Source organism: Mus musculus, chromosome 12, assembly GCF_000001635.26.
Source record: "Mus musculus strain C57BL/6J chromosome 12, GRCm38.p6 C57BL/6J".
Lineage (NCBI taxonomy): Eukaryota > Metazoa > Chordata > Mammalia > Rodentia > Muridae > Mus > Mus musculus.
In genome coordinates this window covers 56,586,499-56,614,026 of record NC_000078.6, presented here as the reverse complement: position 1 = coordinate 56,614,026, position 27,528 = coordinate 56,586,499, and the positions used below count along the sequence as shown (strand labels likewise).

Genomic DNA, 27,528 nt, shown 5'->3' with positions numbered 1-27,528 from the left:
GGCCACCCTAAAATCTGCTACCTCCCTTGGGTCCTCGAATGGAGGAGCTCAGCCAGAGTCCCAGACTCAGGGTCCATAGATGCCAGACCAGGATGGACATTTCGGGACCTGGATGTTGGCTGTTTTGTTGGCCTGAGGAGACAGACACAGGTCCCAAGCTCTCCCACAGGCTTCCAGACCTTTCAGACTGTGTGTGGTGAGTGTGTGTGTGTGTGTGTGTGTGTGTGTGTGTGTGTGTATGTAGGCTCCTGCAAAATCTGTGCCCTAGACATCTGGAAAGACCAGGCCATCCTCTGATATCTAAGGAATGCTACCAAAAAAAAAAAAAAAGTGCGCCAGTTTAACGTAGTTATAAATCACTTTCCAAATAATTATGAGAAACTACCATTCCAGCAGGGAAGCTCCGGGGAAAAACAAACAAGGAATAATAAAGTCGCTCCACCCTCCCCAGCTCTACCACCCAGCCCAGGCCCCACGTCAGCCTGAGAGGAGAAGGAAGCTGGGGCTCAGTTGGGAGGACCATGGTCACTGTTCGCCACCCAAGATGTTATTCACTGGTAACAATCCCCATTATCTGTCCCCACTTTGGTCTAATCAGACAATCGCTAATACCAGGCCAGCTTCCTGCGACCTCTGGGAGGTAGTCTTGCAGAGGGGGCGGGTGCCGGGCGGGGCGGAGCGGGAGGCGGGGGAAGGGGGGGCGGAGATGGCACCTTCCGGACTTGCCCCGGCTTCGCTCCAGCACTCATTCAGGTACTTAAAACCCTGGACACCCCGACTGCGGTTTTCAAAGCCCTCCGAGTAGCAAGGGCTGTTAATATAAATAGGGATTCCTCCCGCAAAGGTGCTGGCGTCTCAAGGCCAGCGCATGGCGAGCGCCTCGCACTTCCATCCTTAGGAGCGGCGTCCCCAGCTGTCCCTGGGTCCCTAGCCTACCCTGCCCCCCACCTTCTTCCCCTCCTCGGCCATGGCCACCTCTGGACGCCTCGGCTTCACGGTGCGCAGCCTCCTGAATTTACCTGAACAGGATGCGAAGCCTAGGGTGAGGCGCGAGCAACAGACGTGCGTTCCACAGACTGCTGCCTGGCTGGAGTCGGAGTGCAGCCACTACCTGTGTGAGTGAGCCAGGACTGCGGCCGGGGGTGGGGAGTGCGGAGGAGGGACCCAGCCAAGCCTCTGGGGTCAGGGATGGAGAGTGGAGATTCCCAACCCAGAATCAGGTTCCTTCGACCCTAGAGCAAGCGCGAAGCTCTGTGGTCCTCAAACAGACAGGTGGTGCGTCTGAGTCCACACATCCTGAGAGTAGATCTTGGTCCTGGACTGCTGAGGAAGGTAGTGGTTTTGGTGTCTGGCGATCCGAAAAGACCGGGATATTTAAAGATTTGAAACCTTCCTTTTGTGTCCCAGGGCTTTGCAAACTTCAAATCAGAGGTGGCCGGTATGGGTGACTCAGCTTGTGGGAAACTAGTCTGCCAGCTCAGTTACTGTTGCGATTCCTTTAAGAGGACCCCAGGGTGGGTTTCTCTGGGGCATCATCTCAGGTCTGCCGATTACTCTTGTAGTATGGTTGAGGTAAGAGTAGGGAACGTGGGTACCCAGAAGTGAATACAGCAAAGCAAATGGGTCGCAAAGCCCGGAGCAAGAGAATTGGGACTCCAGGTGGAGACGAGGGTGGGAGACAGGTCCCAGACACCCGTAGAGGCTGGCCTCTCACCAGGCGACGTCTGCTTTGCTTTGTGGTTCCCAGCCTCGGACGAGAGCGGCCTGGAGACAAGCCCTGCAGACTCGTCGCAGCTGGCTTCGCTCAGGCGGGAGTCCCCCGGCTCCGACCCGGAGAAGAGGAGGAAGCGGCGGGTGCTGTTCTCCAAGGCCCAGACCTTGGAGTTGGAGCGGCGCTTTCGGCAGCAGCGCTACCTGTCGGCGCCGGAGCGGGAACAGCTGGCTCGACTCCTGCGCCTCACGCCCACGCAGGTCAAGATCTGGTTCCAGAACCACCGCTACAAGCTGAAGCGAGGGCGAGCGCCTGGGATCACAGAGCCTTCGGATATGGCAGCATCATCTGATCTGCACGCCGCTCCCGGCCTGCTGCGCCGCGTAGTGGTACCCGTGCTGGTTCACGACCGGCCACCGAGCAACAACGGCAGAGGTGAGGGGACCTCTGCGGTGCCCCAGGACAAGTGCAGCGCACGCCTGGCCACTGCGTGTCCGGTGCCAGGCTACACCGCCTTCGGACCGGGCTCGGCGCTTGGCCTCTTCCCAGCCTACCAGCACTTAGCACCACCAGCTCTGGTCTCCTGGAACTGGTGAGGCTGCTGCGGAGTGCCTAAAGCCACCCTAGACTTGGGACATTGCTGTTTGGTCCGCCGCAGTAGAGCTACAGCCACACCAAAGTCAGGAGGTGACCCTTGCAGGAGCCCTTCTTGAGTCCTGGGTCCCTGGATTGCCCTAACCGGCAAACACACACACACACACACACACACACACACACACACACACACACACACACACAAGGGACTGTCTCCAAGACTCGGAATGGTTGCCCGGGCGCCAGTCCCAGAGCAAGATTTTATTTCTTGAGCATTATTTGTATATTTTAAAATAGCGACTTGTATGAAGCAACTTATTTTTAAAAAAGAAATAGAGTGTTTTCCCCTTGACTTGTTGCGCTAGATTATACTGTGGAGGGTTGGGTCGCTGGCGCTCCTACCACTAAAGGGATGGAAACTGGTTTCCCTTGGCTGGAGGTGGAAAGACCATTTACACTGAGACCCATCCCCGGTTTATACTGTAGGTCAGAATAAAGTCCCAACAAGACTTTGGGAGGAAAGGGAGTAGGAGAGGCAACGGAGGCGATCTGGGTAGCTCTGCAGAGTGAAGCTGGAGATTCTTTAGTCTCTGGCTCCAAGACTGAAAGCTTATCCTGCCCCTCGAGCAGGGTCCTGACTCAAGGCTGTTTCCAGGACTTGAGGATTGAGGAGCTTGGAAGCAAGGAACTTGGAACATACAGTTAATGCCATGAGCGCTTCAATGTGCTGTTTCCTGCCTCCTCTACCCGGCAGTGGTGGGACTGGAGAGGGAGGGCATTGAAGAAATAAAAAGGGCCACAGAATGACCTGCCCAGGGCACTGTTTCCAGGCTACCCTAGGGAAAGAGGGTAATGCTAGGATTGCTATGCTGGGGTGCGATCGGCTAGTAAGAGTCCAGTCAGCAGTGCACACACGGAATGATCTCCTTTCCATTCCAGGCCTTGGTTTGCCCCTGTTCTTTTCCTGGGTATATAGTGAGGGAGGAAATCCAGGGCAGGCAGTCGCTGTCTCTGAAGCTGTGACCTTATCTCTGGAAACCCATTTCAGAAAGAGGAGAGGAGAGAGGTGTCCAGTTGGTCCAGGAACAGGGACAAGGCCCCTGATGAGGTCTGAAGAGAAAGCATTAGGCTTGGTAAAGGTCCTCGATTTCTTGTCCAAAGAAGAAGAGGAGGAGGAGGAAGAGGAGGAGGAGAAGGCATCAAGGTTGTCACCTGGAATGGGGGTGTGTGGATGGTACATTTGGGTCTCAGCTGCCTGTCACCTTGTCTTCCATATGGATGTGGCTATCTCAGAAGAATCTCCATCCTTAAACCTCCTTTTGTGCTGGATACTGAAAAAGGCATTGTCAGGCCTAAAAAGGACCTAGACAAAATCCTCACTGTTTCAATTCAGAACTCTGTTTAATCAGTCCCTGGAGACAATGTAGTGGGTGTTAGGCAGGACAATAGTATCTTTTTAAACCTTGTGGCCTTCAGGAAGACAAAGGGCTTGAATTTTATGGGCTTACAACTTCAATTAGAATAGTGCCAATGTGCATGGGAGATTATCAAATTTGTATCATAAAACCCCTTTCTAACAAATGATTGGTAGGGAGGGAGCCCCAACATTGTAAGACATATACTGGGACCTGTAGGAGCTTCTCTGTTAGATTTGGCCGAGCAGATGTGAAAGAAAAAGAGGAAGGGATTTCTAAGGAAGGCCTGGGTTGGGATTTGTAGCTGGCTGTGAGCTTGGCTCTTCCATGCTCTTCCTGCATGAATGGGAGAAAGTTTAGAAGAGACCTATTCAGCAGATCTTGGACCCTGTGGAGTGGGAAGGGTCTATAAATGTGAAATCTGAAGAAAAAAGGGATGGGGTCTGTAGGGAGGCTGATTTAACAAGGGTGAGGGGAAAGTGTACTCACATCCAGATTCATCATGGTCCTAAATGGTGAGCCAAATTTGAGTCACAGCAGGATGGACCCAGTGAGCCAACTGTGCTCTGGACAGGAAGGGGACAGTGGCACCAGCAGGCATGATATACAAACTGTTAGTCTTTTATATTCTTTTGTCATTGGCCAGAAAGTCCTTTCTTCAGAAATAAAAGACCCCATGGAAAGAGAAAAATGCATCCACATCTCAAGGTTTCATTTTAGAGACTCGGGTTGACATCTATGCTCTTCTGTCCATACCTATGATCAAATAGAAAAGTGCTCATTTCCTCTGTGGCTCAAAAGCTGAATCCAAGTCTTTTCTGCCAACAGCTGTGAAGATAGTCAGGGGCTCCCTCTCCACAGGGTCTCCCTCCCCAGAGCAAGTGTCTGATCCTGCCATCCACCTTGGACATGACAGGATAGATTCACACTCAAAAAGCTTGCAGTGAAATTTGTTGTGTTTCCAGGTACATTCATAGCTGATCTCACAGAAACCTTACACACACATAAACACACACACACACACACACACACACACACACACACACACACACACACAGGGAGAGAGAGAGAGGGAGAGGGACAGGGAGAGGGAGAAAGAGGGGGGGCCTAGCGGATCTTGTTTTACAGACAAGAAACTGGCACAAAGTAATTATAAACCTCAAAGGATGTTACTATTGTCCTTAGTTTGCCTCATATTTAGCCACCCTCCAAGCTTCCCCTAAGTAGGACAGTTGTCACCTTGTATATTTTATGCAGCCATCATACATATGGACAGGCTGCAAGAGCAAGCTGGAAGCTCTCTACATAACTCAAGGCCACTCCTGAAGCTGCTCCCAGAACCCAGTGACTTGCTACCACTTATAACTATCCCCTGTGTGCCAGAGGACAGTCCAAGTATTTTTGCGTATAGTATAATGATTCATAGCTGATCTCACAGAAACGTTACACACACATACACACATATACACGCAGAAAGAGAGAGAGAGAGAGAGAGAGAGATAGTACTGCCAACCTCACGTTCATACTTAAGAGCCTTAAGGTCAATGAGATTGTAAGTAGTTAATCTAGGGTAAGTGGTAGACTGAGAACTTTAGATAGTGTGTGTGTGTGTGTGTGTGTGTGTGTGTGTGTGTGTGTGTGTGTGATGGGCCAGAGGTTAATGTTGGGTGTCTTACTCAATTGTTTTCTATATGAGTTTATAAGACAGGGTCTCTTCCTGAACATGGAACTCCCTGACTCAGCTAGTCTGGATGGCAGGCGATCCCCAGGAATCCCCCCTGCCACTACTCTTTCATAACAAGTGACTTAACTGAGCCATCTCACAGGAGCCTTTAATCACATGGTGGTAATTATTTTTGCAATCTTTTTGTGCTAGGATTTTCATTCAACAGCCTTGGTTCCCTTCCCACAGATGTTTCCTTAAAGACAAGTTCTTCAGCATCGTTCTGTCTCTGTCTGTTTTGTCTCCACCAACCCCAGCTCCCAAACCTCCGGCTTTGGGACACAGCCTTTGTATTACCTTGTCTATCTGCGTTCATGTCTCTGTCAGTGAGATGGAGCTCTTGTACAGGTCATGGTATTCTCCTGTGACTATCATTTCACTGTTCTTCTTTCAGCAAAAAAATATCTGTTGCCGCTAACTTGACATCAATTGTAAGCCCAGTGTTCAGTAGTTGTTGCTGAGTCTGGTAAGCTCCTTGAAGCTGTTCCCAACCCCCATGCCCAGATCCCAGCGGTTCTGTGTGACTCTGGCTTGCTTAGTCCTTTCCTTCCTAGGTCTCCAATTTAATCTTTATTATTAAATATCATCCTCTTCACACATCCTTGCGTTCCTTCCATTGTAAACATTTTCACTTCATCTCACTTAAATCTCTCGCTGGTGGAGATTGCAATTTTCACTTCAATTTTCTTTCCTTGTTGTTCAGAAGATCTCACATCTTAGCACATCTCTTATCTGGTCAATTTAGCACTTTAGTATCTTAGATAATGTGCTACTGAAGGGTGAGAAAGAAGTTATTTGAGCCCAGGTTAACCTACACCTTCGCTTTTAACAATGGAGTTTTATTATCCCCTTGCCTTGGTTGATACAATTCATTAGCCTCTCTGTCTCTCTTTCTGGCCCCTCTTTGTGTGAGTCCCTCTCTTCTCTCTCTACACATGCACAGACACACACATTAAAGCAATTTTGCCTTGTGAATAAGATACACAAGCACATGGCTGTAGACTCGACATGGTTGAATACTTGGTTAACTGTTCGTCTGCCATGAATGTTTCAGCTAAATGGAGTAAGTTGTCAGTGAATGTGAATAACAGATAGTCAAAGTTGCCTTTAGAGGAAGCGGGGTCTTTACCTCCAGGCATAGCACTTTCTGCAGATGTGGCTATATTATTTAGTGTTCAGATCTGCCTGAGAAACTGCATCCCTCAGGACCACTTATATTTCCAAGACATTTGGAGGTAGAGTCTTCTAAATGACTCCTTAATTATTTTCAGAATTCTAATTCTGTACCTGTTCACCTCTCTCTGGCCCCCTGGTCACATGCACAATAACCAAAAGGCATTCTCCTTCCCTCCTTGTGCCTGTCACTCATATTGCTCAGTCTGTAAGTTCACTAAGGAAGGTGAACAATGCTTTGATGCTGAGCCCTGCAGTGATGATTTGACCTTACAGGGAAACCAAGAAGAGTTGCGTAGGCATTGGTTGAACAGTCCGGTGCTCCTTCTATTCTAGCTCCTTTCCAAATGTTCAAGGTTAGGTGTTCTCAGATTTTCCAGTCATGTCTAGTACACAAGCCTTAGTGTTTATTCTGAAATGAAAAAAACAAAAACATTACAAATTAGAAGTAGAAATAGTTTTCACATTAATAACCTGCCTTGGGACAAACAAGAAAAACAAAAACCCAAAACCCCTTTAGGTTTCTTTTATGTTTGGGTCATTTCAAAACTGACTGCCGTTCCACATAACTTCAGTGAGCAGGGTGTGACCGGGGGGACATCTGAGGGACTGGTCATGCATAACTTCCTCCTGTATTCTGAGTGGGTGGTCTTGTATGAGTAACAGGTTTTTAAATGCTTTTCTTCAGCTAAAAGCTCTGAATTAGATTCTCTCTTTTCTACTCTTAATACCAAATTGCCCTGTAGTTCTTCTTCTTTTTTTTTCTTCCTCTTCTTTTCTTCTGTTCCTCTTTTTCTAGTCTGGGGATTGGATGGGATATTTGGAAGAATTCTCTAGGAAGAGGAATGTAGGCTGTTTGCAAATTAAACTGACAAAGTGTCAAGGAAATCCATTCAAAGGGCCCTTGACTCTCACCTAAAACGCCTTCTTTCTGTTGTATCTTCCCCTGAAGCTTTGCTGAAGGATAGCACACTAAGGAGCAATTCCTCCAGCACTAAAGAAGTCATCAACTTAGGTTAAAATGACCTCTTGGGAGGTAAATTCTCAACTCGAGGCAATCCTGAAACACCACAAGCCCTCAGGATCTGATACAATCACATAAGCAGACACACAGATACAACAAAATTCAGATGTAGAATGAGAGTCAGGAAATGCCCAGGAAGGATGAAAAGCAGGGTGAGAGTGGGATGCAGGGTTGGGGGAGGGGATGGGGAAACAGAGAGTTGGTGAGCAAAGAACCAGTTACTTTTAGGGTGTGCCGTTTTTTACTGCCTAATCTCAGGAATAGACTCATCTATCTGTCTGAATACACCACCCTGCCAGTTCTCTGCCAGAAACATTTAACTTCTAATGCAAGTTAAGATGAAGAGGTAGTGTGGATTTTTTCTATTGTTCATCTATGTGGTAGAACATAAGGCCTACCATCTTATTAATTTAGGACTGAATGGAACACCAAGAATTAACAAAACACAAAAAAGCTCCTAGAAAAATTCCCAGAAGAAACCATAAATATCTTCCACCTCTTCACTGAACTTGTTGATTGAAAACAAAAAAGTACATGTATTCTCAAATAATTTATGTAGGCCTAGCAACAAAATGACCTAAGTCCAGTAACTACATTTAATTATATCATTATAAAATGCGTATGACACACATGTGAGTGGGTGTGGACACCTTGGGAGGCTTTCCCTTACAGAGAAAATCTCTGATGCATTATCCCACCTGTCATCTTGCTTTTTTTGTCCTGAAAAATGACAATTTTTTTCATTAAGATAATAGGGAGAGCACAGAAATGTATAAGTAAGCTGTGTTCCTAATTATAGTAATCTTCACAATAGCATTTGTTTTCTCGTCGATGATGTAATGAATCGGGGATTCAGGTAAAGTGTTAAGTGTAAAGGGGAAATCTCATCTGTATCGCTGAAAACTATGACCATCAAGAGAAAAGGCTGGAATCAAATTGGCTTGGAAAGAACAATTCCCCTTTATTCTTCTGTTTCCTCTTCTCTGTAGTTTCAGACATTCCCCATCTATCAAGAGTCATGCACTGGAAATAACGCACTTTGTTTTGTCATTGACAAGGTAAAAACTAAACTAGGACCTTAAAAAAAAAAAAAGAATATGGAGAGAAGCAGTTGTTTGCTTCTTCCTTGGTGGGATAGGAGTTTAAACAAGACTGTAAGGTTTCTGGGATGAGTCTATAGGTACTAGACTATCACCCTCCTGAAGGCTCCCCTGGCTAAAAACACACAGCCCTGAAGTCTTAGCACATAGTGAATTTTAAGCTGAGTTTGGGATGCTTTTTGTTGTTTTCAGTACCTCTGGAGGACATGTTGCAGTCTGTATCAATCTAACTTCTTCCCGTAATTGTCACCACAGAGTGCCGGACAGACTTGATTTGTAGACTGCAGAGTCTGAGAAAGCTGCTGACACAGAGGTATCTGGGCCCCCAGGAAGCAGCAGCAACTGATGATGTCTAGGGGGTGGGGTGGGGCTCTGGGAGCTATTTTGTTCTGTTAGACCATCACACAAGCCCAGACAACTAAATGACTGGCCTTATTTTAGATGTTTCATCCACTAACAAGAAAATGTTTCCGCGAACACAAGAAAATAATTTGTGCAACAAAGGAAGCAGTCAACAAAAGGAAAGGTATCTTACAGAATAGAAGGAAAACACAAGATATATAGATGCGTGTGTGTGTGTGTGTGTGTGTGTATGTGTGTGTGTGTGTGTGTGTGTGTGTGTGTGTGTGAGCGCAGTATCCTAGATATATGAAGAGCTTGTACCTTTCAATAGCTGAGCAACAATAATACAATAATAACAACAATAAATCCATATAACAAAGGGACTTAAATTGGCATCCCAGAATAAACACAGATGCTCAACTAGTGTATGGAAAGGCACTCAACATTGCAATCATCAGAGAAATGTAAATCAAAATCAAAGTAAAATATTACCCTCTGCTTATTAGTACAGTGGTTTATCCAAAAAAGGGGGAGCATAGGGATGGATGGCTTAGCGGATGGAGGTGCTTTCTACCAAGCCCGACAACCTGAGTTTGTTCCCTAGGTTTCACATGGTGGAAAGAGAAAGCAGACTCCTGTGAGTTGTCCTCTGATCTCCATACATGCCTCAGGTTCTGTATAAAACACATACTCACACACACACACACACACACACACACACACACACACACTGAATAAATATAATATTTAAAAAAGAAAAGCAATAAGGTGAGCAATAAATAAAGAAGATTGAAATATCTTATTAAGGGGGCTGGAAAGATGCCTAGGTAGTTAAAGGCACTGACTGCTCTTTCAGGATACCTCAGTTTGATTCCTAGCACCCACAGGCTAACTCAGATTTTTTTTTTTTTTTTTGTAACTTCGGATCCAGGGGATTTGACAGCCTTTCTGGCCTCTGCAGGAATCAGACACACATGTGGTACACAGACATACATGAAGGCAAAGCACCTATACATACAAAATCATTTTTTAAAAAATGATAGGAAGGTTCTTCAAAACTTGAAATGAGAATGACTTCTGATCTGGCAATTCCATTTCTGGGCATATACGTCAAAAGAAAATTAGTATCAGAATCTTGAAAAGGTATGTGTGTACATCTCACCTACATTGCATTATCTATAATAACCAAGAGGCATAAATAATCTAAGTGGACACTAGTGGAAAAGTGTTGAAGAAAGTGTTATACACACAACCCTGGGAGGGGGTGTATTATTAAACCATAAGTAGAAGAAGCAAATCCTGTCACAACATTGACAAACCTGGGGACACTAAACTAAGTGAAACAAGATGGAGGGAGAAAGGCATCTGCTGTAAATGCTGTAAGATTTCTTTTATATGTGGAGTCAAAAGAAATCAAATTCATAGGCACAGCTGGGAATGGTGGTTACCAGAGTACCAGGAACTTGGAGACATATACGATGGTGAACCACTCAAAGGGAACAAACATTTCTATAAGATGAATAATCACTGCATAGCTAAGGTATTGCAAGAGCGGTAACAGTTATAGCAATTAACTTGATTGTGGCAAGCAAACCGCACATTTACTATCTTGACTATAATTTTTGGTCATTTAAACTTTCTTTAAAACTTAAGTAATTGTTTTATGTAAGAAGGGCAAAGGCAAGAATTATCTACCAAATGCATAGATTTATTTTTTTCTATTAATCCTTTCAGTTGTATCTTATGAGGCCAAATGAAATCCCCTGTGTTTGCTTTACGGGCCATACTCTTCTATAGCTTGTGGCTCCCGCTCACCATTGTCCTGTAGCAGGACAGAGTGTGTAATTATTATGCACGAAGTCTTGGCCTCAGTCCCTCAAACCAGCAGACTTTCCTTGTCTTCCTTTTCTAGGAAATCTTCGCCAAGACCTCCTTTGTTCACACATTATTTTTCCTTTCTCTTCCTTCTCTCCCTCCCTTCTTTCTTTCTCCTCTTCTTCCTCCCCCTCCTTCCCTTTTTAGACAGGATATTACAATATCAGGACATTAGCTCAGATTGTCCTGAAACTCAACTCCTCCTAAGTATTGGAGTTTCCAGGTGTGAACCACTACACACAGACAAATGCACATGTGTTTATAGGTTTGGGACCTACAGCCATGTACAGGGAGTCCACTGTGTTTTCATCCTGACGCTATAACGTCCTGCCTTGGAATATTTGGAGCAATTTTTGCTAGGAAATGCTCTCCTATACAAGTCACAAAACTCTTTTGCTTTCTTCAAGTGGTTTCAATTTCTAAATTCATTTGTCTACATAGCATGTCCAAACTAGTTGGAAGAAAAATAAGGAATTCCCATGGATCCATCCAATATAAAGCTGGCTGTCCTGGAACCCACTCTGTAGGCTAGGATGTCCCCAAAATCATAGAGATCCTCCTGCCTCTGTCTCCCAAGCACTGGGATTAAAGGTGTGCACCACCTCAGCTCTGATAATCCCTTTTCATTTAAGTTTCCTGTGCACTAAGAAATCTTTAGTAACCCAAGGTCATAGAAATCTTTTTTTCTGGAAGCGTAATGCATTTATATCTTATATTTAGATCTACAACGCAATCAATATTTAGGTCTATAACTCATTAATTTTTGTTGGGAGACAAAGTCTGAGATTTCTTTCTATTCTCATATCTAGTTCCCTTCTCAGCTTGTCTCCCTATACTTTGTGTTCCCAGAAGTTACCCTAGTGAGCATCCAGTTGTTAAAAACTATCCCATTTTGATATCCCTATGCATTCGTTAAAAATGAACTGAGGCCGGGCAGTGGTGGTGCATGCCTTTAATCCCAGCACTTGGGAGGCAGAAGCAGGCAGATTTCTGAGTTCGAGCCTGGTCTACAAAGTTACTTCCAGGACAACCAGGGCTACACAGAGAAACCCTGTCTCAGGAAAAAAAAAAAAAAAAAGAACTGAGAATAATGTAGATCTGTTGTTTGGACCCTTGCTCTGCTAGTGTGATCTGCATGACTGGCTGTACTTTCACCAAAACACACTTCTCTGATTGCTCTGGCTTACAGAAAGGCACAAAATTAGGTAAAGAAAATCATGAAATGTTGTTTTCTAGAATTGTGTGCTGGGTAATTTGCTTATAAAATACCATTTCCAATAAGCGTTATCAACTTGTATATTTAAGGCTAATGGAGTTGGGGTGACAATTACTTGGACTTTATAGCCCCACTTAAGAAGTATTCACATTTTTATACAGATACATTTATCCACATAGATATTAATCTGCAAAGAAGGGAGAAAGAAGTGGGAATTCATATAAATGTCCTCAAGGGTGCACAGATAATAAAAAATAAATCCAGGTCTCAATACTTGGGAGACAAAGGCAGGCACAGATAGGTTCCTTGTAAGTTCCAGGCCAGCCAAATATACAAAGCAAATCCAAACAAGCCCAGGCTATGCAGAAAAGCCCTGTTTCGACTAATAAATAATAATAGTATTAAATTATCAAAATGAAAATGGTTATAAGTGAGGGTATTACAAATCCTCTATGAGAGAAGTCAAAATAGAACAGACCTAAATAAAAACGGGGCTGCTAAATTGGACTAGTCTATACTCTTAATGACTTCAAATTGCTGGACCAAAGGCATGCTGTGTTGGGAGAGAGGCTTTGTATTTGTGTTAAAAGGAAAGGAGAAAAGATTTTGGACTCCTTCCAAAGTAATAAGAACCAGATTTGATAGAGGGAGACCCCCTGAAGATCTCATCTGAAGGCAGGAGAAAATAAAAAAGGACCAACTACACTGGGAATGTATATTACTAACCATTGATTGAAACAACTCTGGAACTGACAGGGATGTATATATGTCTCTGGCCCAAACTTCATCTTCTGTGGCCAATAAATCTCACTGGCTACAAGATTCTCAGGACTTGCTATTACATACCATCCTTTCAGATGGCATGAATGGAGGTTTATATTGCAGTTTGATTATATGATCAAACTAACTTCTAGAGAAAGACAGTTGTCTTTCACCTGCTCGAACAAAGTGCAGGAAAATAATTTAGTTGACCTGTACATCCTGCATCGTCCACACAAATGTCTTTATAGAACTATGTACTGCTTATAAGGGTTGTATTTTGCAGAATGGAAGACCAGGAGGGCAGCCCTGATATGATTCACCCTAGAGGATGCTGAGATGCTGAGACCTGCTGTTCTAGTTCCCCAATAGATCCTGCCTCAAATTGATGCTGTTTCCAGAAACTAGCTTCTAGAACAGCTTCAAAAAGGACTGCTAATCCCAGATGACCTCAGTTCATCCAGCCTTCCAGACTGTTCCAATCAGGACTTCAGTTAAGCCCTGAACTTAATCAACAAATAGAGACCAGACAACAAATGATACCAGCTATCTTTCCTTTTATTTAACCATTTCCCCAATATTCTTTTGGGCCCCCAAATAGGAATTTTTCACCCTAACTCATCAGAAAACAATGATAAGAAAACTGCCATCCTAATCCTATAAATTGGGGTGGATGGTTTTGGTCATTTTATGAGTTATAGATATGTTGTGATTTTAGGAGAATATTATAAATAATTATGGTCTTGGATAGGGAAGAAATAAAATAGAGAGCTTATACTCCAGGATTTATATCTTCCCTATTCTTTTCTCTATTCTTTATTTCTTAAATAAAGGATAGGGGGCTTAAAGAAAAGGGGGTATAAAAATTATAAGGCACTAGACAAATAGGCATAGATTATTGAATTTATTCTTAAACCAAAAAAATCTTATAGTCATAATCTTACATTGGTAAAGATCTTTATATTTATGCAAAATTGACTTTATATTTTGTTACATTGGAACAGAAGTTTGTATATTGATAAAGAAATAAAGTTATTTTTGATTCATTGGTATAGATTATTGTATATTGATACAAATTAAGGTTATTTTATACACATTATATATGTATATATTTGTGTGTGTTCTCAATGCTTATTTGAGGTGTTGTACTTATACAATTCTGAAAGATGCAATATAAAGTTCTAGTCCTTTTGAAAGCTGCTATTACAAACTGTTAGGGATGATTAAAAAATTCAAGTTATGCACTATTAGGGATAGTTAAGAAATACAAATTACCAGTCCATGTATGCTCTTTGGTTGGTAGTATAGTCTCTAGGAGCTCCCAGGGGTTCTGGTTAGTTGGGTGAATGCTGGTGGGTGAGTTGGGGTGGGAAGGAAGTGCCTTCTCAGAGGCAAAGGGGAGGAGGGGTGGGGTAAAAAACTCTTGGAGGGGGACTGAGAAGGGGGCAACATTTGGAATATAAATGAATAAAACAATTTAAAAATTTTTTTTAAAAGAAATACAAATTAATTGTCAAGCTTGTGGTTATATTAGATACTAGTTTAGTTAATTATAATAAAATGTTTCCAAGGTTATTAATATAATAAATGGCTAAGAATAAATAATGTTTGACAATTCAGATAAACTATAGATGGTCTTTAAAAATCTCAGAGGGCCACAGAAAATGGCATTTAAAATTATTTCATTATTAAAAGATCTTTTGACTATGAGACATGTCTGCTTCTGGCAGTGCCCCCATTCCAAAGAAGATGATGAGTATCAGTGACCCCCATATGGAGTTAACTTCAGTTGTGGCAAGTTAGCCTCTGGGCAAAGAAAATGCCCATGCTTCAACTACAGACGAATCTGCCCAGAAAGGACAAACAGATGCAGCAAAGTCAATTGCCAAGCTCTGCTAATACAGGATAAGCAAGTCCTTTATAATTCCAACTTCACAAAAGGTCTGACAGATATACTAGGCCAGAAGGCTGAAGGTAGATGCTCCAAAATTATAGCGAATATTGGGGAATTGTCTAGGCAGTCAACTGTCTCTGTCATTTCTGTAATTTTTGGAAGCTACATCCCTAAACTTCTTGCATATCAGATAATATTTATTCCTCAGGCATCTGCTGGGGTTGAAGTCTAGATAGTCATAGTCCTACTGTAAGCTTAAGTTGTTTAAGTTTTAAGAAAATGTTCTAGGTCTAACCCAGGTTTTTAGGTTAATAATACAAGTTAAGATAAAAGTTGAGATAGATACAAAACATTGAAACTCCAAGATAGGATAGGTAATAAATGTTTTCCTTAATTGCCAAATAGTACGGACTGGATATTATAAATGTATATCATACCTTATAGTTTTCATAATTGTCATAATTGTATTCAATTTGTATTTAAAGGAAAAAGAGTCTTTTATTGGACTAAAAAGGGAAATTGTATAGAGAATATATTATGAATCAACTATCAATTAGAAGCTTCTGGTCTATGGCTTAGGCAGGAAATAGAGGTGTGACATCTGGGAGGCAGAGAGGATTCTGGGATAGAGACAGACACATGAGATGTGCCTAGGAAGATGTGAAGAGATGGATGTATGGTACCTGAGCACAGGTATCCTGACAGGTGGAAAAATGTAGATTAAAATAAATGGGTTCTCTTAAGTTACCATCTAGTCAGGGAAGAGCCTAGCTATATGGCCAAGATATTCGTAATATATTTTATTTCTGAGAGCATGGGGCTGGAGGGCAGAACCAACATAACTTCTACATTTTTATACTAAGATTTCCAATATGGTTGCTTTTGAATTTCTGTTTATTTTGAATAATGTAACAGTGATCATTTGGTACAGGAGCCTTTTTCAAGATTCCTTTTAACATCTTCCCCATGCATTATTCTCTCTCAAAACATGATCTCACTCTTAGGCTATCTCAGCTGACTTAGAATACCCTTAGGGTATTGGGACACAGGTTCATATACTGTTACCACGTACCCAGATTTGTCTCAAACTTGGCATCTACCTGATTCTAACTCCCCAGTGCTTGGATTTACAGATGTGTGTCCCCATGCCCATCTTATGGTTTAATTTTCTCAGGTCTGTATGAGAACGGAAAGGTGGATCACACAGAAGATCTATTGTAAGACTCTGAGGAACCTTTATGTTATTAGTCATCACGGCTACCAACTGCCACTGCCACCAACATTGCATATGGCTTCTGCTTTCTCCTTTCTTGTCAGCTCTTGTTATCTTCTGGTTTTGGTTGTAGCCATCCTAAAGGGAGTGAAGTACTATTGTTGTATTTTTATATTCATTTCCCAGATGACCTTATTTCCATCATTGGTTTATAAACTATACATGTCTTGTCTTTTAAAAACTAGTGGTTGACCTAGGGATTATGATATACATTTTAATTAGTCTTTGCCTAGTTGTGTGAAGTGAAATGCTCTTGAATGGTATATGAATCTGTGTCCCAATAACCCACAGTTTATTCTATGTCAACTGAGAGTAAAAGGGGGTATAAAATAGAATTATAGAAATGATGACCAAAAATGTCCAATTTTGTTGAAAATATTTTTGAAAAGTTTATATGTCTAAAACCCCAAGAATAATAAAGATAAATTAAACTACTTTGGGCATCACAGAATCAAGTTGCTGAATTCCACTGCCAATATAATAAAACTTTAAATCTTCCAGGGACTAGAGACACATTGTGTTGATATAAACATAAAGAATGATATTTTCTTAAAATTTATACATATATGAAAAGAATTAGCAGATAATAGGAAGACAATGCCTCAACTAGACCTCTTATGCTAATAAGTAAAACTCCCAGTAACAGGAGTAGGTTATACCTTATTGTGTTGTTGGCCAAAGGGTCCCATGTCCAGGAGTGGTTGGTCAACACAAAATGAAGTCAATGTTTTTGTCTGTTTGTTTGATTGTTTGTGGACTTCTTGTTTCTTTTGGCATTTATTTTGGCTCTGTTTTGACTTTTGTTTTTTGTGGGAGTCTATTTGTTTATTTGTTTGTTTTTGTCCTTTTTCCTTTTGGTTGGTGGTGGTTGTTTAAATTCAGATCTGATAAAGCTAACAAACCAGGGGATCATTGATGTAGAAAAAAAAATGGCTTGTTGCAGTTTTCAAGAAGAAGAAGAAGACTCAAAATAAGACAGAGAACCCTGTGGGAAGCACAGGGACTTCCTAGAAACAGAGACTGTATCAGAAGAGAATGGGAAGAACCCACACTGGACTTTCATGAAAGGGATGGAGTGCACAGGACAAGATCCTGGATGCTTGAATACCAGGCAAGTCAGAGGGAGCTGGCTTGTAGAGGACCCTTTTCTCCTGCATATAAGACGTCCTCTTGAGGTAAGTAAGTTGTTTGCTGTCCTTGGGTACTGGCAAAAGGCAGGCCTCGAAGCCTCATAAAACATAGAAAACAAAGTATGTAAGACAGGCACAACTATGGCAACCTGACTGTCTCAAAAAGGCTTAATAGCACTGGGGGATGAATGAGACATGGAGTCTGGAGCATTTGGTCCAGATGTGAGTCCAGAGGCTGAGCTTCAGAGAACAGCAGTGAATGGGTCACCTTTCCCTCTCAGCTGGGTTGTGACTACCTCCTCTCTACTTTGAATTTTTCTTCTTTTCCACATACATAGACATCAGTGTTATTTACATGATCCACATTATATTGCTTTTTTTTTTACACACTGAAAACCTAGCAAGTGGCTACTTAGAACATGTTGAATCAAGTCCCAACTTCCTAATAGTTAAAATACAGCTATTAGTCCCATTCCTTTACCACTCCCAACAGTGTCAGATATACTGAATTTCCCTGATTCTTTTATTTTTACTTTATTTTGAGATTTGGGGGGGGGGGTGTCTCACTACCCAGTGCTGACTGACCAGGAAGTCATTAGGTAGACCAGGGTGGCCTCACATTCATCGAAGTCCATCTGCCTCTGCCTCCTCTGCCTCCTCTGCCTCCTCTGCCTCCTCTGCCTCCTCTGCCTCCTCTGCCTCCTCTGCCTCTGCCTCTGCCTCTGCCTCCCAATTCCTGGGATTGAAGGCACAGGCCTCCATGCCCAGCCTTTAATCCCCCTAGGTCTCTTAGCTCACGAGGCTCTTCTTTTCAGCCCTTCGCACTCGTTCATGGTGTTCTGACATCACAGGCTCCTTCCCACCTTGATCTAAGCACATGCCTCACCATCCCCCATCCTGTCAGCTCCAGCTCCAGCTCTGAGGGTCACACCCAGACTCCACACCGCACTCTGCTCTCTACCACAGATCTGTAGTGCCACCCTTCCGTATCTTCTCATTCACTTCTCTCGTTTGCCACAAGGACAGAGACCACATAAAGGATACCTTGTATTCACTTCTGTATTGTGACTCTGAACACAAGGCAGCCCTCCCTCCGGGGAACATGGTCTAAATGCCTGTAAGTGAGTGAAGCCTAGTCACTCTAGGACCAGCAGAAGCCAGAGCTGGGATGCTGGCTGGAGAACTTTCTCAGTCCAACACTTTTCTTGGGGGTGTCTTGGGGGGACCTAGGGAGGTGATACACCACTCCTCACCTTGAATTAGAACCAAATTTCTCTCCAAGGGAAGAAAGAAAACACTGTATTTTCATGGAAGATTTCATGTCAAAAAATTCACTCTGGATTTTTTTTTTTTAGCTCCTTATGCCAAACAAGCTATCATAGCCATTGGTGGCAGTGAATGCTCTCACCTTCCAGTGACTTGACAACACCAATGAAGATAAACGGCTGTGCTTGAGAGAACATGAATCACGACAAACCCAGTGTTGTCAAGGAACAATAAAAATTCTAATGTGTTGCAAATAACCCTTGTGAAATTCTCTTCATTTTTATTTTTTGGCATTAGAGCTGACATAGTTACTTTTCTGGTTCTATCTTACAAGCCATGTCTTCCAGAGAAAAATAAAGAAATGTATTAAACAGGATCTGAATGGCCTAGTCGGCTATCACTGGAAAGAGAGGCCCATTGGACTTGCAAACTTTATATGCCCCAGTACAGGGGAATGCCAGGGCCAAAAAGTGGGAGTGAGTTGGGGGGGGAGGGTATGGGGGACTTGTGGGATAGCATTGGAAATGTAAATGAGGAAAATACCTAATAAAAAATATATATATATAAAACAGGATCTGAAAAAGAAATCTTCAATGGGTAAAGAAACCTTAACATAGGAAAGAAGTTCCTCAAACATCTGCAAAGGAACAAGAGATGCGCGGGGGCGGGGTAGGGAGACATAAAGAGTTACAGTGCACTTTGTGTGGGGTCATGGTGGAGGAGGTGGTAGTTGTGAAGTGTGTGTGTGTGTGCACGAGTGTGTGTATGTGTGTACATGTGTGTGCATGTGGGTGTACATGTATGTGTGTGAATGTGTGTGTGCATGCACGTGTGTGTGTGTGTGTGTGTGTGTGTGTATGTGCAATCCACGAAGGTCTCAGTCCTCAGGTGCCTTCCGGTTTTTGTTTGAGAAAGAATATCTCAACAGCCTAGATCCAGATCCAGCCAGCTAACCCATGAGCCTCCAAGGATCCACTGTCTCTCACTTTTCTATCCCTGGGAGTACAGGTATGTATCACCTCATCAGGCATTTTGTACGGGTTCTGGGCATCCAAATCCATATTCTTATGCTCACAGTGCAAATGCCGTACCAAATGAGTCATGGCCCCAAACGCCAGAGAATTTTAATTGAGTTCTGGCCCAGAAAGTTGGCCTGAAATTGCAACAGGATACACTAAGTTAGCCAGCAGGAAAATCGGCTATGTAATCACAGTAACTAAAACAACCTCCTCCCCTCCCCTTCCCCTCCCCCTGTCCCTCCCCCTCATCCTTTTCATACATGCATATACACTACAAGGCTAATTTATATCATGTGTATTTTTTTAAGCAGCGTCCATTCACAAGCAGCTTGCCACTCCTCAAGGAAACTTTGACTATTAAATGGCAGATTTTTATCTTCCTCTTGTAGTTTCTTTCACAAAAGGAGACTCTACAACTTTTAAAATTTATCTTGTTTACAGCTTTCTCAGCACTGCTTTCCCCACCCCCATGGCCAGGAGACATTCCAGAAAGTGTGGGACTCACCAATGACATCACCCCATTATCACAGAATGATCGCTGGCGCTCCTGCACTCTGAGGATGTCTTAGGAGCAAATGGTCAATGGGGAGGATGGTCAGTACCAGCTGTGAGGGAGGGAGTACGTGTTCTTCCCTGAAGAAGACAGAATTTAGGGAAATCCCATCTAACTGTAAGTATTTGCCTTCAAATCTCCTAACACCTGCCAGAGGGAGTGTGGATGGATGTTATGCTAAGGGCAGATTCCAGGAAATGTCCTGGATACAGGCAAGGCCCTGCAAACCATTTGGGGATTTTAGACAAGAGTTTGTGCATCTTCGATGAATTACAAGCCTAACTCACAAAGCTCTTTTCACATCTGAGATTCCGTGACGGTATGATTTATCCACCCAGCACTGTACATGGAAAGGGTCAGCCACCGTATTTATTACCCCAAGGACTCTGGCTGTGATTTTTTCCCACCCTAACTACTCTCCACTAACACAGCCTCTGTGGCAGCAAAAAGGGCTCGAGAGCCTGCTCTGATGTCTCTGCTTCTGTGCAGTTCAGTGAGCTTGGGATGGGGATGAGGATGAAGTAGGGAAGTGTGTGTCTCTGCTGAGCACCCTCCAGGCCACACTGTGATGCAGAAAGCACTAGGAGGTGAGAGATCATCATTTACTTGCATATGTGTATGGTGTAGGCATGAGTATATGCCCATGCATATGCGTTTGTGTGTGTGTGTGTGTGTGTGTGTGTGTGTGTGTGCTTCGGAAGAACAAAGGTCAATGTCGGGCATCTTCCTCTATCATGCTTTACTTTAGTTTTTGACACCGAACCCACTAAACCCAATGCTTACTAACTTGGCTGGATTATCTGGCTACCAAGCCTACGAGAGCATCCTGAGATTACACAGGTACAAGTTGCCATGTCTCTGGCTTTTATTTGGTGCTGGGATCTAAAACGTGTAGTGAACACTTTCCTGCCCATTATCATCAGTTCACTTTTTTAAAAAGATTTTATTCATTTTATGTGTATGAGTACACTGTGGCTGTCTTCAGACACACCAGAAGAGTGCATTGGATCCCATTACAGATGGTTGTGAGCCACCATGTGGTTGCTGGTAATTGAATTTAGGACCTATGGAAAAAACAGTCAGTGCTCTTAATGGCTAAGCCACCCCTCCAGCCCCATTAGTTCACTTTTAATGTCATTTTTCTTACTCTGCTTTGTGTTTCTAGCTTTTGATATTGTAAGCTTGTCTCTTTAACTGCAGATTTTAGGAATTTCTTTTCCCCCTGGCCCATCACCTATATAACAATACACATTTTTCATACTTGGATGTCTGTCTGTCTTGACTATGCTAGCCAAATTGAGGTTTAGGTAAATGTATTGTCAAATGGCAAAATCTCTGGTTGTCATAGTTTTAAATCTATAAACTCTTTTTTATTTAAAAAAAACCCTAAAGTCATGATTATTATATATAATCAGAAGCAAATAAAGACAGTCATTCAAATGCTATGTGATAGTCTGTTTTCCTATTGACAAAATCTGCATAAGTTCTGAAATAAGGAAAACTGGGTTCAAATGTAGGCTTTGCGGTTTTCTGCTGTGTTGTGGTCTTTAATATCTCTATAAGAGTGAGCTGAGAGTTAAGTATGACAGCACATGCAAAGACCAGTGAAAGCTGGGGTTGTTGCCCTAAGTAGGGAGCTTTGGGTGGGTGTACATGTCTCTCACTCTCTTCCCCGTGGCAGATTTTTATTGATGCGTTTTAATGCATTGTTTGTTTACTTTATTTTGAGGCACTGGGAGTGGTGCCCAGGGTCTCATGAAGGCTAGCCAAATGCTGCACACTCCATCTGAAGAAGAAGGAAGGGAGGGAGGAAGGAGATAAGGAAGGTATATATACATGTGTGGGGTGGGCCAGATCTGATGGCCTGATGTCACCTGATTTAAGACCTTTAAAAATAGCTAATACTTTCTATGATTTATTTTTTTTTCCTAGTGCTGAAATAAAATTTGATGAAGACTGAATCTTTGTTAAGAAAAGTGAGGCCAGCAGACCACTCCCTCGTTGATTTCTGCGGTGCTGTTTGCTTCAACCTCTAGAGGGCAGCATGCCATCAAGGAAACTCACCAGGAGCCCAGGTAGAACCCGTTTAGATGACCAGTTGTCTGAAGTCCGAGTCATGTTGACCTTAAAGGAGGGAGAAGGGGGCTGCCTGGAAAATCCCAGAAAGATACAATACCAAAATGTAAGCAACCATTCATTATAATTTCTAATGATTATTAAATACTGGGTTATTTTGAACCCATCAGATGAATACCCTGGTAAATAAATAAATCTGATGAATGTGGATGGTTACCTGCAGGAACAAAGTCACTAAGGAAGAAGCAGGTGGTTTCTCAGACCGGGTTCCATCTTCAAAAGTGATTTCCAGCTGTGACCTCATCTCTCCAGACTCTTCAAACCTGTGCATCACAAGCTAGGGATAGAAGCCCCAGCTCTTCCTTACTCCATACCACCTACTTCCTTCAGTTAATTCTGGGCTCATTTTAGTATAGGGACCCAACGTCACTGTCTTAGCCAGGGTTTCTATTCCTGCACAAACATTAGACTGCTTTTTCTTTCCAGAGCTGAACCCATGCGTGCCAGCAGCTTGAAGCTCAGTGACTTACTTTTATCAACATGAAACCCTCTACCTCCATCTCTCTGTCTTGTTTTCTTCTGAATTATTTTCTGATTTCTAAAAAAAATATGTTTTTATTTGAAATAGCATTTGTCACTTGCTGTCTTAGGCAGGGTTTCTATTCCTATACCAAACATCATGAACAAGAACTCTCAAGTTGGGTTTATTCAGCTTACACTTTCCACATTGCTGTTGATCACCAAAGGATGCAGGACTAGAACTCAAGCAGGTCAGGAAGCAGGAACTGATGCAGAGGCCACGGAGGGATGTTCTTTACTGGCTTGCTTGCTTCCCCTGGTTTGCTCAGCCTGCTCCCTTATAGAACACAAGACTACCAGCCCAGAGATGGTCCCACCCACAAGGGGCCTTTCCCCCTTGATCACTAATTGAGAAAATGCCCCACAGCTGGATCTCATGGAGGCATTTCCTCAACTGAAGCTCCTTTCTCTGTGATAACTCCAGCCTGTGTCAAATTGACACAAAATCAGCCAATACAGTCACCTACATTTGGGATCTTGATCACTGACTCGGGGCTTCTAGTATTAATGTCACTTCCTTCACTTAACCCTGTTGTAACCTGCTCATTCAGAACAGGGAAGAGCCACAGCTACACCGCAGGAAAGCCCTGGAACGCAAGCTTCTGGGACCATCCACCCCTGCATCTCCTGGGCTCACACAGAGGCAGGTCTTACATCAGAGGGTTTTGCTCTGCTCTCTGGGATATTCAGGATCTCGGTCTAAACTCACCCACTAATCGGAGCCTTAGGATTTTAATATGCAAAATTAAGGCTGCCAAGTGCCTTCCCTACCTTCTACGGATGCAGATGCAGACAACTAGGCACTTTGATGCCAAGATCATCTTGGAGAACACAGAACAAGATCACATCTATTCAGAGGCACACCTTTGATATCCCTACACACCAACTCTGGGTGCCTTGGATAGTTGATGACTACTGTCTTCTTCAAAAGATATCTAGGATCGGTTGGGATAAAAGCTTTCATGTATGTGTGGGCTGTTGTCAAACAGGACACTAGAATATTTCTTTTATGAAAAACTAACACTTCCAATATTGAAAGGCAGTATCCATTAATTCAATCGAACATTATTTTCATAAGCAAATATGTTTGAGAAAATTAGCAAGCAAATGCATAAATAAATTACCTACATTGAAAGCTGTTACTGGCAGGTATGATAACATGTTTCGTGTTCACTAGTTTCCATTTCTTTTGAAGTGAATTTCTGGCTGCCTGTGTTTATGTCACAGGTGGTATCCTCACCTGCTTCATTAAGGCCTGTTTAGAATACAGTTCTAATGTAGGTTTTATTCCATGTAAAGCCACCTAGAGATAATTTTAAATGATCAGATCGACTAACAAACACGTAATCAAGGAGCTCTTAAGATTTTATTAAAATTCAGGTCTTTCACCATTAGCAAACCTGCTTCATTAACATATTAATAGATAATGTTCCTGCTCATAATTAGCGCGGATTTTCTTTGCATTACATTGTAGTTGAAAGAATTCAGGTGGGGTTGTGTAAAGTTGTTTTTTTTTTAATTCCTGCTAACAAAGCACCTGGAAGTGCCACTGAATCCTGCTGACCACAGTTTGCATTTTCATCTGCTTCCTTCTCCCCACGTTCTCCTTATTAAACTCAGTTCTGTGATTGATTTTCTGCATAGCCAGGCCACTATGAATGACAATGGTAAGCCACGAAGCACAGCAGTCTGGCCCACTTACTGAAGACTGAATCCTACCTGCGACAGAAATTCTAGGCTCAAAAATAGCTAAGCTTTGAGAGAAGCAGGCATATGAGAACCTTAACCTTTTTCTTTAATAGTATAATTCAAAAGTCCAAGTTCTTCAAGTGCTTCATACCTAGACCAGTGACTGGAGTTCATGTAGATGTCTCTATAAAAAGAGCAACATCTGCCCCCCTGCCCCCCTGCCCCCAAGCTGCTGCTGAAGGCTGTGTTTGTGTCTGTGTCCCTGCAACAGCAATGATCTGTGTCTGTGTCAATGTTTATGGCCCATGTTACCACCAAAAGCTATACAGTCATCCCTGGTCTCGGTCATGTTGATGTCAGAGGGCTTCACAGACCTGGCCCCACCTCTCACTGACTGCAGCATTCAGACAAGCTGGCCCCATCCCTCAACTGGACAAAGTGAGAGAGCTGGCCCGGTGGCACAGCGTGGTCACAGGAGAGCTGTCATGTCAACCAATTCAGCTACCAAGCAGGCCAAGATGCAGGTTCTGAGTTGGCCCACCCTAACATCCACCCCATTTATGAACTGCTGGAGCACATGAAGGGCTGGTCCCGCAGAACCAAAGCGGAAGGATCTCCATGACACAGGGCAACAACAAGATATCCAAGAGGAGTCCAGGTAAGGATCTAGTATAGGATTGGGGTGCATGATGTGAAATTCACAAAGAATCAATGAAAAGTTTAAAAAAAAAGTGACATCCCTTCCGAGGGATGGTATCTTACAAGGAGAAGCGATTATCTGTATTTCAATAACCACAGACCTTGAAATGCAGTCATGGCGTTATTTTGAAATATTCTAACTGAAGTAATGCACTTAAGTAACAATTAAGACTAAGATCAGGATCACACTTAAAGGGCCCAAATTAAGTAAAATAGAAAATAATATATACATTAAAACTAGCCATTGTCTTCTAACGTGGCCTTTTAAACAATTGGCCAGTTCTGTTTATCACAACCTTTCTGAAAGTCATGGTTTCCAGTGACTCTGAGTGCATCCTGACATCAGGTGGCCACTGCCATCATGGTCCAGGTCCATGGCAGCCTCTTTCCTGGGCCAGAGACAATAAGGAGCTTGCACTGTGGCTCTGTACTGTGGAAATGGGTCCCAGTGTCTTAGGTTTGAGAACATTCAGATCTGACTCATTTTATCTAGAAGCAAGTTCAGGCCCAGGGATGTTTAGCAACCTTCAATGCCTATCATCTTGCACAAGGCACAGCTGAGCACAATATCAAGGCTTTCTGATACTTTGGGGGGGGGGCTACATTTCTTTCTTTCAATGTCCCACCCTTGATTTCTTCCTAGATGTATAGAACTCGGCTCAGCACACTTGCTTTCCCTTCGACAGTGATAGAAGCAGCGGGTATCTGTTCCATCCAGCACAGGGTCCAGTAACCCCATGCGGCTACAGAGCACTTAAAATAAGTAAGGCAACTGAGGGATTGAATTTTTCTTTCATTTGATCTCAGTAAAATTTAGGTAGCCACACACAGCTAGTGGCTACTGTATGGGCTGCAGAGATTTAGCATATTCTGTAAATGAGATTCAGTTATCAGTTATCAGTGAGCTAGAGACCTCTGGTGGACGATAGCATCACCTACAGGACACATTAGACGACGTGTAAGTAAAGTGAGTGACTGTTGTTAAAAAACAAGCAGACATTTCTGAACTGCTTACGTGTTTTAATGCTAACACCACCACAGAATGTGTTGTGGAACTTCTCTGTACAGTAAGGGATGAAGTAGTGAGGAATGACAAAGCTGATTGTGCTGATTAATGGCCACTGGGTGGTACCAAGTTCTTATTGGGCTTATTAACTGACACTGGGAAGAATCAGGGCTGACTGAAAACTGTTACATTTTAGATCATCACAGGAGCAACACATTTCAGGAGTTCTCAGGACAGACAATGACTCATTCTTCTGGACTGGAGACAGTCTCAACATGTATTCAATAAATCGAGAAATGATACTGTAGACTGACTGAAGTCTGTGCTGAGTACAAGACAACAGCTGCTTGGCTATCCAACTAGAAAACACATGCCAAAGTTGTTTGAATTCTTGTATTAGGTTAAAGAGATGTCACCCCTTACTGCTCTTACAATATGTTCCCTAAAGTGATGCTTGCTGATAAATTTGCATTTATGACACTATTGTCTTCCACATTGCTTGCTGCCTCCTCCTCCCCCCTCCCCTCACCCTCACCCCTTCCTCCTTCTCCTCCTCCTCCTCCTCCTCCTCCTCCTCCTCCTCCCCCTTGGCTGTCCTGGAACTCACTCTGTAGACCAGGCTGGCCTCCAACTCAGAAAGCCACCTGCCTCTGCCTCCCAAGTGCTGGGATTAAAGGCGTGCACCAACACCGCCCGGCTTCAAAACTCTTTTATGGTAATAAAAAACCCACATACTTCAGTTTGGAGAAGACTGATGGGATTTTGAGAGGAACTGAGTTAGATGTGCATTTCAATTAGGAAAAATGTGACATTTGAAACATCTCCGTGTCTAGGGTGCAGTATGTCTTTACATTTATTTGTGTCTTTAATAAGATACTATGATTACTATCTATGGCTTTGGCTTATTTATCTATGGCTTTGGCTTATTTATGTATAAGCATATTTTAGTTCATTTTCTTCTCACTTTTACCATCTGAAGCTGACTCTTCCACGGAGTACAGGGTGCATCTAGATAGTAATGTCAAGGCCAGCCAGATCTGCATAGCAAGACTCTTTATCAAATAACAATAACAGTAATAATAACAAATAACAATAAAATGAAAATAAATTAATTAAGATTGAATACGATAATTTAGTCCCAGTTTTAATTGACTATTACTCTATTTTCTTTGAACTTTATAATTACCTACTTTACAAAATACATTTCTTAAGTCTAATCAATTTAATAGGATCTCACTGATTTTCTGCGTATGTAATCAAAACATATCAGGTTTTTAAAAGTAGGTTTGGATGTCTTGGCAGGGCAGAACTTATGTCAGCTAAAAACTCAAAAATCATAAATGATGGATCTGGCAATATAAACAGTTTCAATTTCTACATAAAAGTGGCAGCTAGTATACACGGAGTAGGAT

At 42.8% G+C, this 27,528-nt stretch overlaps 1 protein-coding gene and 2 long non-coding RNA genes across 8 annotated transcripts in view; 1 reads left to right on the top strand and 2 right to left on the bottom strand.

Annotated features, from left to right (window-relative positions):
• Gm26973 overlaps positions 1–27,528 on the bottom strand; it is a 90,578-nt gene that overhangs the window by 13,741 nt on the left and 49,309 nt on the right. For 2 of the 4 annotated variants that reach the window (XR_872770.2, XR_872771.2), the window contains one exon: positions 6,891–7,028. This is a non-coding gene — a long non-coding RNA (predicted gene, 26973). Of the gene's footprint in view, positions 1–1,019; positions 1,107–6,890; positions 7,029–8,935; positions 9,019–27,528 lie in introns of those variants that run through there. The other 2 variants (XR_872772.1, XR_872768.1) reach the window with 2 other exon arrangements.
• Positions 458–2,638, top strand: Nkx2-9 (NK2 homeobox 9). Of its 2 annotated transcripts, XM_006515533.4 has the most exons (3): positions 458–557; positions 899–1,115; positions 1,748–2,638. In XM_006515533.4, exons 2-3 carry the CDS (start codon positions 968–970, stop codon positions 2,305–2,307), a joined length of 708 nt encoding a protein of 235 aa, XP_006515596.1. In that variant the 5' UTR covers positions 458–557; positions 899–967; the 3' UTR covers positions 2,308–2,638. The 2 variants fall into 2 exon arrangements, with proteins under 2 accessions (XP_006515596.1, NP_032727.2); NM_008701.2 differs by lacking the exon at positions 458–557 and having other exon boundaries at positions 743–1,115; positions 1,748–2,634.
• On the bottom strand, positions 19,473–22,968 carry C87198 (expressed sequence C87198). 2 transcript variants are annotated; one of them, NR_046003.1, is made up of 5 exons: positions 22,861–22,968; positions 22,361–22,480; positions 22,132–22,216; positions 20,020–20,119; positions 19,473–19,648 (listed from the first exon to the last, which is right to left on the bottom strand). It is a non-coding gene; the product is annotated as an expressed sequence C87198 (long non-coding RNA). The 2 variants fall into 2 exon arrangements; NR_046002.1 differs by having other exon boundaries at positions 20,020–20,147; positions 22,361–22,466.